We start from the raw sequence: 15876 nt of genomic DNA on the forward strand, positions 1-15876 counted from the left end.
GTAAGTTGTTAGTTTATTTTCAAATGTGTGTGGTCTCAGTGCTGTGGTGTGCTCAGAATCCAGGTTGAAATTCATTCAAAACTTGCACAAAAAAAAGCATATATTTGTTGATAAACAACTCAATGATCTTTCAGAAGAGGTTGGATTACTGCAGTTTTGAGGGTTTTGAGTTGAGCATGTTGAGGGTTATTAGTGTTTCTGCTGGCACTGTTTAATCTAGGAGGATAAATTGTGTCAGAGTAGCCAGAGAACAAGAAGGCGTGACCTCATCATTTTGCCTGAGCTGGAAGTGCAGGTTTTTTGTCTTATCTTTAATACTTTATCTGAGAAAAAAGCTGCAAAGTCATTGCATGACTTTCTGTCAGCAGTAGTTGAATGATGGGTGAAACTGACCTCAGATGTTGTGTCTATGGTATGGTAATACATATGTATACACTACCATTCAAAAGTGTGGGGTCACTTAGAAATGTCCTTTTTTTTGAAGGAAAATCACTTTTTTCAATGAATATAACATTAAATGAATCAGAAATACACTCTATACATTGTTCATGTGGTAAACGACTATTCTAGATGCAAAAGTCTGGTTTTTAATGGAATATGTACATAGGTGTATAGAGGCCCATTTCCAGCAACCTCTCCAGTGTTCTAATGGTACATTGTGTTTGCTAATCGCATTAGAAGGCTATTGGATGATTAGAAAACCATTGTGCAACGATGTTAGCACAGCTGAAAACAGTTTCACTGGTTCTTTGACAAAAGAAAAGTTTGAAGGGCAAACTTATTATTGTCTTGACTGTATTTTCTATTCATTTTGCAACTCTTTTGATGAATACATGTGAAGGATTTAATGGAAAACACACAAAAAAAACTGTATAGGTGACCTCAAACTTTTGGAGGGAATTGTATATATGAAAACACTACTATAAAAACTATAAAAATCCCCAGAAAGACAGAAAACATGTGCCAGGTGTTGCGCTAAATGGTGGCGACCATGGATTGATAAAGTGCAGTGGCACTTATGACAAGTCTTTGTCATAAAAAGTGAAAGTTGTGATACAATGAAAGGAGGATGAACAGAAGGGTGAAGGGAACAGTGATATTTAAGAACATGAATACATGCAATGAGTTAACAGGTGGAGAACCCATTGATGGAGGAAGATGAAATAACAGTCAATCAAAGACAACAACAAGCAAAAAAAAAAGTAAGTGTGGCTTATAACCAGAGAGTTGAGGCAGGCCAAGGGCTGCGCTGCTTTTGAGCAAGGTAATCAATCCCCTCATTGATCCAAAGGTGCATATACTGTCAGTGCTGCCCACTGCACCTGCGATGGGTTGTGTTTTAACTACATGCAGAGGTCAAATTCACTAATTGGTGTGTGTGTGTAAATGAATTCTAGTTCTGATTTGAATATCTCACTCATTATGGGTGTTTTGAAAATGGGTGTTTGAAATGTAAACAGCACAGAAAATAATTGTGTATGAAACAGCTTAAGTTTAAAATATAAACTCACAGCGATTTCAACAGTGAACCTGACTGGAGGGGGAGGGGAAAAGTGGTCAACCCTCGACATTCCAGTGAGTCTGAGTATCAACTCTTGTGATTCTGCAGAAAAAATCCACAGTCCAACTTATGCATAAAACAAAAGCGAAAAATGTGCATTTTAATTTAGCTTTCTCAATATGTGTTATAGTCATTAACTCCACCCATATTCCCCAAACTTAGGCAAATAAGGCCTTGAAACAAAAATAGACCTGTCAGTGCCACCATTTGCCTTTGGATAATCCATTCCATGGTGCACGTGATATTGTTCAGTTGGTCAATATGAGGAGAGACATAAATACATGGCCTCCAGATAATGCTTTCAAATGAGACTGAAAGGGAAAAATCCATATGGAGTGGAAAGGAATCCTTGACTTTGTGAGACACAGAAAAACGTTCTCCATTTTTTTTTTTTTTTTTAAAGCATGCTGTCTTTTATAGAACCAAGTTTAAAAGCTAAAAATAATCATAATCATAATAAACGATGGTGTCACAATGCCAAGCCATTATCAGTGGGGTACCATTAGACTGCTTTCACTAATTCCTCTGATAATCTGCTCATCTCATCTGCCAGCTGACAACAACGCCGTCTTTGCCAACTCATCAGGCCGCAGACAAACCACCACTGACAAAAGGCAGCACTTGGCAGTGTTATATTGGCACTAAAGGGCGTATTATCTGTCCTCACCGATACACTGGAGCAGGACGTAATGATTCATTCACTTCAACCATGGCAACACAAAAGGGAATATAGCTTGCTTTTTTTGGTTTGCGTTTACAGTTAACAGGGACATTATACTGTGTTTACTGTGACAGAGAGAAGTAAGTAACATTCTCTTCAATCAACATAGAGATTTAATCATTGATAAATGTATTATTACATTAGTATGAGTGATGGTATATAACAATGATTTACAGTATTTAATAATGGTTTTCAATTTCATGTCAAAAACTAGTCACATTCATTAGAGCTTACAGTCAGATGCATGTTGACATGGCGTAGAGTTTTGGAAATGTCTGGATTCATGAATCAATCCTTGGGTTCCTCTTCACAGAAGTTCACGCTGAAAGAGAGGTAGTAACCTTGTTCCTGAGTGTTTATGCTCTGGCCTGTGCTGCCTACTTCCTGTGATTGTAGGCACTGTGCACGTCCAGGAACATGTCCTTGCATGGTATTCGTGCCTTCAGCTTAGAGCAGATGAGGAAGGAGCCAGCCATCTTGCGGTGGAGGGAGTAGGTCTCCTCAGGAGGAGGGGTGAGCCTGTGGCGCAGCATGACGGGGACAAGGCTCTGGATGCGCTGGGTGGTGCTCTGGCTGCCGAAGTCAAAAGGCTCTGAGGAAGCAAAGGCTTCACCGAGGATCATCACTGCCTCAACGTGGGCGTCCTGAAATGCCTGATGTTGAGCAGAGGGAGGAGAAAGTGTTAAATGACTGCTGCACTCTGATTTTACACAAAGTCTGGGAGAAAAAACGTGTGGCCATGCATTAATAACGTGTTATGTTATTGGTTTTATATATGACAAACAGCAACAGTAATGTGTGTTATAAATGCATCATTCTTTCCAGAGGCAAGTAGTTATAAACTAGAATGTTAGTGAGGTAGTGACACAGTCACTGCTGACACAACCTGTGCTGGGAACCAGCCACAGACACAATGAAAAACAGATGACAGCATCTTCCCTTAAGACTCATTTCATTAACCTCTTTCTGGTTTTGGACTGTGGGAGGAAACCAGAGAACCCAGAGAGAAACTGTTTTTATTCAAGCATAACAAGTGATTCCAATATGGGTGTAACAAAATGAAAGTTGGGTGGGTGGTATATGTTCCTCCGCTGCAATCTCACACTTATTATCCACCTTTAATTAATTTAGCTTGTGTAACCTTACACCCTTACTTTAAAAAGAATGACCCTGGTGTTAGAGGGTCATATTTTTCATTTTGGATAATTAAGTTAATTAAACAATCAAAGCTGAGTCATTCCTTCACTTCTCTCCACCCACATAAAAAATAACTATTCATCTTTACTAATGGCAAACATGAGTTGCTGACAGATGATGCGTTACTGTGATCACAAGCAGATTAAAACAAAGCAGACTGAAGTGGACTGAAAAGAAACCATATCAAACGCAGGGAATCTGAGGTGCAGCAGCAGAAGCATAAAACATAAATAATAAGTAGCTTACCTTTGTCTCAAAGCCTGTTAGGAACTTCAGCTCCTTCGATTTGGAAAGAACGGTGGCCCGATCCCCCACTGAAGCAGCATGCACCACCTTAACACAACACACAGTGATAAATGTGCTGATTTTACATGATCTGGATTATCAGGAATTAATAATTGACCCGAGTGACTCGAGAATGCTGTCTAGCTCACCAACATACAGTCCTAGTGATTTCTTTTATATGCCAAAAGGGGTAACCTGCATCTTTCCATCTTACCTTGTGATTTAGAATTATTTAACATTCATGTTTTTCACTTGAATATGGTCACTACAAAAACATGCGTGTGTGGTTAAGTGATTTCAGTGTGTTTTAAAGCCCTTTCTAGAACATTAAAAATACATCTATGTTATCATTTTTAAATTATAACAATGTTGTGAATCGCAATTAATGTTGTAATGATAAACAAGTGTTTACCACAATGATTGAGGTTAAATCATTTTTTTTGTTCTAAGGAGTAAAGAAGCCATAAAGTATTCACATTTCAGTAGCGGAAAAATTAAAACGATGAATCGATTGATTGTTAAAACAGTTGGATGACTTAGTTATGGATTCATAATTGATAAATCATTACCTGTATGTAGTCATCTGTGAAGGATTCTGGGTAACCTCTGCATGCTCCAAAGTCCAACAGAACAACCTGAAAGAAAGACCAGAGTGTGTCATCATGTACCCGCTGTGTGTGTGATGTTGGTTCATCGTCGTCAGCAGATCATCTCACCTTGTTGGTCTCTGAGTTGTAGAAGAAGTTGGACCAGTTTGGATCGGTCTGCATGAACCTGAACTCAAACACCTCCCTGAGACACAGCTGGAGGATCCTGAAGGAGATCTTGAGAGAAGGCTTTTCTGTTTACCACTGTTATGTCCAAGACCGTATAGGGTTTGCAGTTTTTGTCACCAAGAACCACATGTTGTTATTATCCATGTACTGTACATCATATCATTTTCAATGGGACTGTATGCCAAAATGCCTCATTTTCACTGCTGCCATCCTTTACATGCTAAAAATAAATGTCTGCCATTTTCACACTTTTAACAGACTGTGACAAAATCCCACTGCCAGCAAGATTTACATTTTCCACAGAACTTTACTTTCTTTAGCTTTGATTATGGCACTCATTCACTGTGGCATTGTTTTTCGATAAGCTTCTGCAATGTCACAAGATTTATTTCCGTCCAGTGTTGCATTAAGATGTTGTATTGATGATAAGAGAATGGGACCACTGTGCAAAGCCTTCTCCAGCACATCCCAAAGATTCTCAATGGGTTTCAGGTCTGGACTCTGTGGTGAAAATTATGTCTCATGCTCCCTAAACCACTCTTTCACAATTTGAGCCCCATGAATCCTGGCGTTGCCGTCTTGGAATATGCCCGCGTCATCAGGGATGGAAAAAAAATCCATTGATGGAATGATCTGGTCATTCAGTATATTCAGGTAGTCGGCTGACAGACATTCTTTGAGCCCATAATGTTGCCTAACCTAGACCTCACCAACTGCAGCAACCCCTTACATATTTGCTTCGTTAAATCCAGGAGGCGACTTTTCTTTTTGCCAGACTTCTGTTCCTATTGTAATAGATGTCAGATTTGAGCTGTGATGTCTTTCATGAAAGACTGCCACTGTCACAATGCAACATTAGGTACTGACTGATCTAACCATAGTTAACCCTCTTAGGTTTCCTTTAAGTCACATAGGTCAGTGATGACAGAGACCACTGGACACTTTATGCAATCATATTTTGATAATTTGACGATGCCATATTATTAGACTGTATTTCAATTGGGGGAAGGCAAACGTCTGCCAAGGCCACTCAGTTTCCTACATTGTCAATGCACTCCCCTTTTTACAAGGTAAACTTAAGAGCACAGGAGGTGACATTTGTGGAAGAAAATATCATGTGGCCACACATTAAAACACATGTTATTGTTATTGTGACACAAGGGGTGTATTTTTCCTACCAAAGTAATACCAAAGTTTCATCTGGACGAGCCGTTCTACAGGACTGTGATCAGATTGACAAAGCAAACGTTTCTTCACCATAATATAATATATTGTAGTGTCAACAACATTTATTTGGAAATAATTTCCAGAAATATGAAAAAGTATAATGTCAAAGTTCTCCATCCAACTTGCAGGAGGCAGTATTTTTGATCAAATTTGTTCAGCCAGAGGTAATTAGAAAAGTCAGTGTACCAAATAAAAACATGTACGACTGATGTTAAAGAGACATTGAGGAATTCCATGAGTCTTGTCAGTCGACACATACCTGGTTCCTGGTCTCCTGGTCCAGGTCTACACAGTGGTCTAGTGGGACACCGTGTACCAAACCCATGGCCAGAACCCTCTTTCCTGACAGCTCATCAATCACGTCAGGGACTTGGAAGAACTCATCTCCTTCTAGCAGGGACCTGGAGGCAAGAGAATATGCAAATTCAGTTAGTCAAATGTGACTTGTAAACTATGTTGGATTCAGTATTCTGTTTAAATGTGTTTAAATGTTAACTAAATATATTGGGCCGTTTATTTCAGTAAAACAATCGTAACGATTGTGAAACATATAACCTTTTTCTTATTTAGAAATTTAGAGTGCGTGCAAATGTTTTACTAAGACCAGGCATAAAAATACATAAAAATACGAGATGTCATATGATCAAATATGAGTCACTGCTTCACATACTTGAACTTCTTGGCACACTCTGCTTCCCTCTTGTAGTCACATTCCCACACCAGCTCACGCTGAAGAACCTCTAAACTGCTGTCAGCAAACAGACCTGTGTAAAATGAAAGAACACCAAACTCAGTGATTAAGCCAGGATTTTCCAGTGAACCCTTCCAGGTGGACTGGATCATGCGGTTTTCAGCTTTGATTTCTCCTTTCCCAAACTCAAAGTAAATTTCATTATTTGTTAAAATGTTTTATCTATGTTTGGACAAATAAACATGTAACATCATCACATTTTGCTTTCCAACGATGGCACCAACCACTGGTAATAACTGGAATGATAGAACGATTATGGGATATGTTAGTGGTGGGGACAGCAGACAAGGATAACGGCAGTAAATTAAAACTTTCAGAATATATTACAGAAAAGATTTTAGCTTTATTGTAGGGCTGCAACAATTAATCAAATTAATGACTAAACTCGTTAGTTAACTCCTCTGTCAACTCCTCTGATTAAGGAGCAAAGACACCAGAAAATATTTACATTCAAGAAGTTGTTTTTTAAAAATCCACTCAAAGAGATTCATTTTAATTACAAAGTAATTATTATAAATAAATAATTACGGTTTGATCAAAAAATTCAATCGTCTATGAAAAAAGCAATTTAATTGTCCTCTAAATGACCCAACGCTGCTTTACACTACAGTTTTGCCATTCACCCATTCACTCACACGTTCATACAGCCCATATATGTGCAGCACATTTTCTATCACTTAGCTTTAGAACCCATTCACATGCTGCCAGGGGTTAAGTGTGTTGCCCAAGGACACATCAACATATTAAGTTGAAAGATGACTCTGAATTAAGATAATCAAAAATCTTAATTTGGCAGCTCACACACATTGATAAAATATGATGCATAATCAAGACAACAACAATCAGTGATGTATGCGTTACCTTCTGGCAGGACCACACTCATTTTCAGCACAGACATCAGATTATTAATGTCACTGTTGATACTCTCTGCTACTCCAGGATACTAGGATAAATATGAGAGTAAGAACACATCAGACTGAGGGTTTGTAGGAAACAAGCATAGAGTGTGTGTATGAGTAGCCTCCAACCTGGATCTTCATGGCTATTTCACGACCATCCTTTAATACTGCATGATGCACCTGGCCAATGGAAGCAGCAGCAAATGGTTTGTCCTCAAAAGAGGACAGTTTCTCTCTCCATCCTGGACCCAGATCCTCCTCTAAAACGTTCTACGCACACATACAAGGACACAGGAACTCTCTCAAGACGAATGCATGTCATTTGGTGAAAAAAAAAAATACAGCTCATTTTCATTGATCTGCAACATCATCGACTCCACTTACATTCATCTGCCAAGTGGGCATGAAGTCTGCGCTCTGTCGTACCCGCTCAAAGATTCTCTGCAGCTGGGGGTTGATGAAGGAGTTATCTGAAGTGATGAAAACAGAATAATTCAGCGAGAATTTTCCTTCTACGACTGTGGACATGAAAACAGTCCCTCCAGTGCCCACCTTGAATGCTAAGCATCTGTCCGATCTTCAGTGCAGCACCGCGAACTTTACACAGCGTGTTGACTATTCGCTCAGCATTGGCCTCTGACAGGAGGACAGAGTCGAGCAGAGCCCTCGTGTCTGCAAAAAAGATTTAGAATACAGTTAGCAGTGATATTAAATGTGAAATATAGACAACTTTTTGGTTAAGCTTCTTAGCAAATGGTTAATTCATACCTGTGTTTATTTGTCTGTAGGTTAATGTGGAAGAGGTGGAGTCATTAATTATAAGTGACGCTGAAAGAAACATGAATACAATACAGGCTAATGTCTGTTTTCTTATATCTGTTCCTAAAGCCCCTTTTCCAAGGCACTGTTTAGGTTGGTTTTCCACTAGAAAATAGTGGGCGGAGTCATCACTGCACAGCACAAACACAAATGAGTGACTAGTGACTTGTAAAGCAGTTGTTTTCAGTGTAACTGAATCATTAGAATTAGTTAATAAAAATATTAGTTCAGTACTTCCTCCATGACCGGAGCACAGACTCGTTTTTAGAGTTGTTAAGTCTTTTTAACTGACCTACAGTTCGGCTTGATCCTTGTGTCGGACGTCTCTTCCTGTGATGGCACTCTGACCAATCAGTGGCCAGCAGTCTGGTGCCATCTTGCATAGTACAAAATCAGCTTGCTTGGAACCTCACCAGAGCAGGAACTAAAAAAAAGTATCTGGTACCAGGTACTATGCTAGTGGAATCGCAACTTAACCGTGCAGTGCCGTGGCGAGGCAAGGTGGTGGAAACACGCCATAAGTGTGTTAAATACACTGAAAATGTTAACTTTATGAGTGACTGAGTGTTTTGTCTGATGACGAACAAACTATGAAAACATGTGGATTGTGCTGCTGATACAGAGAAAATAGATTTTATTCAGATCAATGAATATTATTCAAATAAAATGAAGCGATACTACTTGTTTATTTATTATAAATGCATTTAGTGTGATGGACTTTCCTTTGTTTTTAGCACAGGGAAAGTCTACAACAGTGAAACAATTCACTTAGTCATTAAAGTATCAGCTGATCTTTATGATTTCTCACTGAACCATGAACTTGTGTGTCAAGATCTTAAGGGATTGACAAAGTAGTTGTACAATCGTTGACATGGTGATAGGCCTCAATAACCTTTGAGCCCCTGGCTGGTATATGAGGTTTACTGCCACAAGGGATAACACTGTTCTGTCTACTGTGTGCAGTGCACGACGAGTAACTGTTTTACTGGATGCAAGTAAAGGAAATGTGAGAAGCGAATACTGTACTCTTACCTCCCTTTTGTTTGCCTCCCAGTGATTGTTTTGCCACTTCTACAATGGCACCCAGTCCCAGCCCCACTGCCAGTCCTGCAGTAAAGAGACAGTGACAACTAAAGAGATCTGACACACTAATGTATGAAGAATGAAACTACATTTGTCTGGTATATATATATTTCTATATATTTCAATTTTAACTACTCCTTCATCTTCTTTCAGGAATATTGATCTTCCCTTCCCTTTCCCTGTATGTGACCAAACCATCTTAACTTTTACTCTTTTAATTTCTAATCCTGCTCATGGCATGCTCCTGGGAGTTTGGTGGTGGAGAGTGTGTCTGAGAGTATTTTTAAACGTCTTTATTAAGTGATGGTGTAGTACTGTGTACGCATAGTTGCAGTTGTAGTTTGTTTGTTTGTTTGTTTTGTTGTGTGTGTGGTGTTTGTGTTCCATATTTCAAGGTGGAGATCAGAGGGGAAGATCAGGTAAGTCTCTCAGTCAGTGGTGGGAGGTAGGAACAGCCCAAATCAGGGACTACTGTCAGCAGTACTCTGCCTACTCCACTGCTGAAGTTAAGAAAGACATGGAAAGTGTCTCCTTATCACACAGTGATTCTCAGAACATTGAATTACAGGTAAAGAGAAGACAGCTGAGCTTCAGGTCAGAGGACTGTGATGAGGGGTCTGCTGCAGAGCTTCTTCATAGTCTTCTTCAGCTGGATGCAGGAGACCAGGAAGGTCTGGACTGTGACAACACTCTGGAGAGTAAACCACAGGACCCCAAGTTATGTCAGCCTACGCAAACTATGTTAATTTGTTCATTCATGATCAGAGGAACATCCAGGAACGTTTCAATTATGATAAAACATCCTCTGCTAAGGCGAACTGGAGAGAAAGTGAGGTCTGTTTGGTTGGTCACTGGAGCCATGGTACTTTTGGACCTGAATTCCAGATCCTTCAGTGGGGATAGAGGGGAAGCAGGGTTTGAGCTGCAGAGACAGGACTAGGTGGGAGTGCTGGATGAGGTTGAAGCCAAGTTGTCTCAATGGAAATGGCTGCTCTCTCAGTTGCCAGACAGAGAGCTCTGATAGTTAATAACCTGGCTGACTTGACTCTGTGGCCACAGACTTGCTGTTCTGGTGCCACTGTCAGGTCTGTTAGAGGAGGTGCAGCAGTTCCAAGTTCATTTCTTCTGGCCTGGTCAGCACTGGCTGAGAGCATCAGACAGGGAGGTACAGGGACACATTGTCCAGAACTGCTATCTTTAGAGTGCACAGGAGCTGCTGACAGCGACCTCTGCTGGCTGTGCACTGCCCGGCTTCTTCTGAGGAGAGCTGGCCTCGCTCTGGTTGTGAGGTTGTTAAAGCCCCAGAGGAGGTGAGGAAATGTCATTCAGTCTCAAATCACTAGTTGTTTTTAATGTATTAGAAGTGCTGGTAGATTTGAGGGAATGAGTAGAAGCAAAGTATGTGGTTACAGCTGAAAATGTTTTTTTTTTTATTATTATTTTCAGCAGATTGTAACAGTGTTTTTCATAGGATACGACGTATTGGTACATAGCAGATTGCTTTCTGTGTTATGAGCCATGTGACAATTAGTGTGCATTGTCAATACAGATGAGACAAACTAAACAAACTAAATAAAGTGCTCTTACCCCCAAAATTAGCAAGCCTGGTGATTCTAGTGGCAGGCACCTTCCTCTCTTTGGCACGGTCACTTAACTGAAAGAAGACAAGCCATTTCTTAAAAACAATTCATACATTAGTTTGAAATCACTTCTGTGTTGAATGAGCCTTTAACTATAAACAGTATAGTACACACACAACACTGTCTGTTGTTTGTGAAATCATGTGCAACACACAACCACCACTATAATTGCAATACTAATGTATATCCACCCAAAGAGATTGTTCAGTTTGTGTCTCCGTCTCTGTAAAGTGCTCACTCCCAACATTCCTCACCAAAGTCTATTGAGGAAATGTGCATTTTTATATCGCAACACAGGAGTTGTTGACCCACTGCTTCTTACACGACTGTGTTTTTTGTTTGGGTGAATGGATGTTTATATACTTAGGTTTCCAGTCAGAATAGACTAATGTATTGCCAATTTTAACCACTTTAACTTTCCCGTTTAATGATTAAAATGATTTTAAATACATTCCAATGTTTTATTAATTATTAATATTAATTAATTATAACTGATTTTTTAACTGATCTTGTTTTCCAATGTATTCCCTTGCCTGTTTAGGTCTATGAATTGCCTTGTGCAAGAATGGCGCTATACAAATAAACTTGCCTTGCCTCGTCTATTGTCTAATAGACAGATACAGTTGTGAACATATTCTTATATGTTTTCTTATATGATAAAATATTAACATACCATGGACTTAAGCACATGCAGATTTTATCTTCAGTGGTTAAAATCAGTTTTGCCTTGTGTCCCCATTCATTCACAGATGGCTTCCTAAAATTGCAAACCAGCTGTAAACCATGTGTGACCTTGTTTCTTCTATACATGATCTGCAGACCTTCTACCAACCTTCTGTCTGACAGGTTTGACTCTGGACTGCTTGGCCTCCCTGGCCTTCTGGATGTCCTCTGCTGTAAGCCTGGCATCCACAGTGTCGTGCACAGACCTGCTCTGGCAGTGGAACCTGTGAAAGTGTGAAACTGTGGTGTGGAGGAAGCGGGCATTCTGTCTTGGCCAGCTGGCCCCTCCCCCTCCTGCTCCACCTGAGGGCGGATGTACATCTGTGGGGCGATTTATTAAATGCCATTAGTCATTTATAAAAAATGAGAGAGCCATACTGTGTTTCTTATCAAGTCATACAACAACAATAATTGGGTTTCAAAAAAAAAAACTTGTCTCCTTGCTCTGAAAAAATTAATTATTCGGTGATTAGGGTTAATACTGTAAATTAATGTCTGAGCTCTAATGAAATGCTGTTGGTCAAACAATGTCAATTAATGACCATCCTGAAGCCAAATGTCCTCCAAATGCCCTCCAAATGTGGTTTCAGTGACCAGATCAAATTAGGACTGTTCAGATCTGTACTTTGCGTTATCTGGCCGTGAAAGGAGTTAATACTAGGCAGTGGCAGATCGAGAAAACATCTACATGGGGCGACAAAGCGGGGGGAAGAGGACTTGGCAGGGTGGCATGGGAGGACGGTACGCAAGAATCCCCAAATGTAAATGGATTTAACATAACAACCATAAAAATACTTGAAAACAAATTACTGTTTCATCATGAACAACAGGAACAAGCCCAGTGAATCTCTTAAAAAGTATAAGTATTAATAGAAAAAATTAAATCTAAAATAAAAAGTGCAATAATCAAAAATATTAAAAATCCAACTTAAAAGGCTGAGGACCCTCTTCCTCCCCGTCACACCCTGCCTCTGTCTCACTTTCTGAATCTGCAGCAGCCTCCTCCTCTTCATCCCTCACATCCTCTTCTCCTTCACTTATTTGTTCATCTCCTTCTGTGGTCTTCTTCTGCTTTGAGCCTCCTGGTCTCTCCAGTCTACCTTCTCCTTCATTTCCCCCATTCTCTTCTGCTGTGCATTTTTCTTACTAAAAACCCTTTCAACATTTTGCTCTCCTTTTCATTGTGAGAAGCTCTGGTTATCCTTGTATCACTACATTGTAGGGCCATGTAACTAATACATATAACAAATCTAAAATCATAAGATATTTATTACACAGAACCGTAATGGCTAGACTATTTTATGCTATTGTATTTGTTATTTTCCCAATTAGACAGTAAAGGATGTCACCTGGTTTAACTCATTGCTGTGATAGGTGACAGTAAGTGGTTTTATAGCAGGTCTACTGCTGCGTAGTGTTTTGTGAAGTAATCCTACGAAATGGCAATCCCGTGAAACGTTATGGATTAAAACATGACAGATTTTAATATTTTTAATGTGTATCTGTTTTAAACATTTTTGAAACAATGTTTTGACAATGAGTAGCAGTGCATCCACCGTTCCAGAGGGGGGAGCTGCGCTTCTGAGCGGGTGTGCTGATTATATCACTTCCGGGTATTGGCAAATCACAAGAATGTTGGGTAGGCTCGATGCTGGCTGGCCAATCACAACACCCTCTGTCTTGCATATTTGGATAATGGCACAGATTTGCTTCCATATTTTACAAGTGGAGTTTTTAAAACACAAGAGTTAGGGGGGCAAGGCTCTGAATAGGGGGGGGCTGCTGCATATTTATAGATTCATTTATAAATATTTGGAATAACATGTCTAAATGCATAAAATGTGTTTTTCCATTACCTGATGACATATCTACTGCAGCTCCAGCTTCTGTGTGGCTTTGTTGCATTGCATCAGAGTGGAAGTCAGAATCAACAGCCCATTTAGCTGCTTCATCCACATTCACATTCTCCCAGCCCTCTGCATCAGGAAATACATCTTCCTTTACTGACTCTTGCTGTGGAAGAGGTCATAGAGCAAGTTAATACAATGTGTCCTTATAACTTTAATTAGTCATAGAAAAATGAAATAATTGAACATGAAAATAACATAAAGAGTCAATCGTATAGCATCTCCCCCACTTTCACATCATCAACTTCATTTTCTAACGGGCCCCAGGCCAACATGTACATACACACACGGCCATATATACAGTACATACACAGATATGTTGTATTTACAATTTGATTAATTCCTCTGTGAATATATTAACTACATTACAAATTAATTAGTTTTGAAACAGCGCATGATATGAAAATATATCAACATATCCACTTAGTTTGGGGCCCCAGACAGTGGGCCATGTGTTCACGTATTTATTTTCTGATGCTCATCACAAAATCCTTACCTCATTACTGGCTCCCAATAAGGTGTGCACCAGACTCTGAGCAACCTTCACCCCTGCTCCCACAGTGGAGTTAGAGGTCATCAGGCAGAGCTGCTCCCCCTGTGTGCTCAGCAGAGCAGAGCCCACTTTACCTGCTCCACGCAGCACCTGCACAACCTCAGACAGCATCACTGCAGAGAGACAGACACACAGACAGCATCACTGCAGAGAGAGAGAGAGAGACATACACACTGCAGACAGACACACAGACAGCATGCAGAGAGACAGTCCTTAAAGCCTGTGCCCACCAGCTCTCAGAGGTCTTCTTCACTACGATCTTCAACCTCTGCCCAGCACAGGCCTCCATCCCAGCCTGCCTGAAGTCCACCACCATCATCCCCATAACCAGGAAACCAGCCACAAACCAACTGGATGACTTCAGGCTGGTCGCTCTCACCACCAATCATCACAAAGTGTCTGGAGCAGTCATGAGGCACATCAAGGACTGCCTTCCTCCCTCCTTCGACCAACACCAATTTGCATACAAGGCAAACAGGTCAACAGAGGACACCATCGCCCACCACACTGCACTGAACCACCTGGAGCAACAGGAGAGCTACTTACAGATGCTCTTCGTGGACTACAGCTCAGCATTTAAAACCATCATCCCGACATCCTGGTCAAACCGTCTGACCTGGGACTCCACTCACTCACTTGCTACTGGTCAAGGATTTTCCTCACTAAACGTCCCCAGGCAGTAAGACTCAGTTGGACCCCACCTGTCCTCCACCCACACACTAAGCACGGGCCCCCCACAGGGGTGCGTGCTGAGCCCCCTCCTCTATATCCTTTACATTGATAGATGTAAAGGATTCAGATAGATGGGTTAGATACCACCCTGCCCACCACCTCTATGAATTGTTGCCCTCAGGCAGGCATTACAGGTCAATCAGAACCCGGACCAACAGGCTGAGAGGAAGCTTCTTTCCCCAAGCCATAATCAGACTAAACTCCCATGTGCACTAACCCCTACCCCAACACCACAACACACTACCTCGTGCAATAACCTCACTACAACTTTATTCATTCTGTGAATTTTTCTTGGTGCTGATTGCTTGCATGTTGTTTGTTTTATTGAAGATGTATGTCATTGTTACACACCTACGGAGCAGCCTGCCCAATTTTGTTGTGATGTTACCCGGCATAATTACAATAAAGGTTATACTATTCCATTCTAGACAGACAGACATGGACTCGGGAGTCACGTTAAACTGTGAGCCAGTGTCAACGTTACACCGTGTTACAAGACACACCCCCATAACTAATCCAAAACAATGTCTGCGATATAATTAATCTACTCAAGACAATAATCACGTGACAGATAAAAAATGCAACGAGGTGTTATTTACGCTGCCACACTGTTTGCCCTTGGAATGTGGAATTGCTTCCACACAAGATGTCATGAGTCACATTGAGCCCCATGTTTTTACTGGTTATATACCGTGAGCAGCAGCTGACTGGCGCAAACTAAAATACACATATGCTCTAGGTGTATCAGCCAACATGGAAACAACATAGTTGTCTGTATTTGACTCACTCGTTTTGTGTCTCTGCCTCAGAGTGTGCGATGTGGTCCTTTCAATACCCGGAAGTACACGTTTCCGTTCTAACAACAGTCTAGTGGGCGGAGCCACGAGGTCAAGTGTTCCTTCCACCAATTGCAGTGCAGAAGAATAATGATGGACGCATGACAATGACGGTATATCCAATCAAATTTAATTAAGGCGGGACTAAAAGGAAACGCCTCGAACG

General features: G+C 40.7%; 1 protein-coding gene across 1 annotated transcript; it reads right to left on the minus strand.

Annotated features, from left to right (window-relative positions):
- Positions 1-1025: 1025 nt before the first annotated feature.
- On the minus strand, positions 1026-15699 carry coq8b (coenzyme Q8B). The gene is made up of 16 exons (XM_083887201.1): positions 15662-15699; positions 14086-14255; positions 13539-13695; positions 11792-12003; positions 10907-10973; positions 9269-9343; positions 7970-8089; positions 7802-7887; positions 7547-7687; positions 7380-7461; positions 6438-6531; positions 6027-6168; positions 4481-4588; positions 4334-4399; positions 3726-3812; positions 1026-2935 (listed from the first exon to the last, which is right to left on the minus strand). Coding segments are annotated over exons 1-16 (1884 nt in total). The 5' UTR covers positions 15663-15699; the 3' UTR covers positions 1026-2659.
- Positions 15700-15876: the final 177 nt, after the last annotated feature.

Source organism: Microchirus variegatus (genome assembly GCF_963457635.1).
Source record: "Microchirus variegatus genome assembly, chromosome: 3".
Lineage (NCBI taxonomy): Eukaryota > Metazoa > Chordata > Actinopteri > Pleuronectiformes > Soleidae > Microchirus > Microchirus variegatus.

Excerpts from the sequence above, each read along its gene's own strand:
- coq8b (XM_083887201.1), bottom strand. Across the intron at positions 12,004-13,538 it reads TGCAGTAGATATGTCATCAG|ATGTACATCCGCCCTCAGGT; the intron begins GTAATGGAAAAA and ends ATCGCCCCACAG. Across the intron at positions 7,688-7,801 it reads TGCCCACTTGGCAGATGAAT|AACGTTTTAGAGGAGGATCT; the intron begins GTAAGTGGAGTC and ends ATGTGTGCGTAG.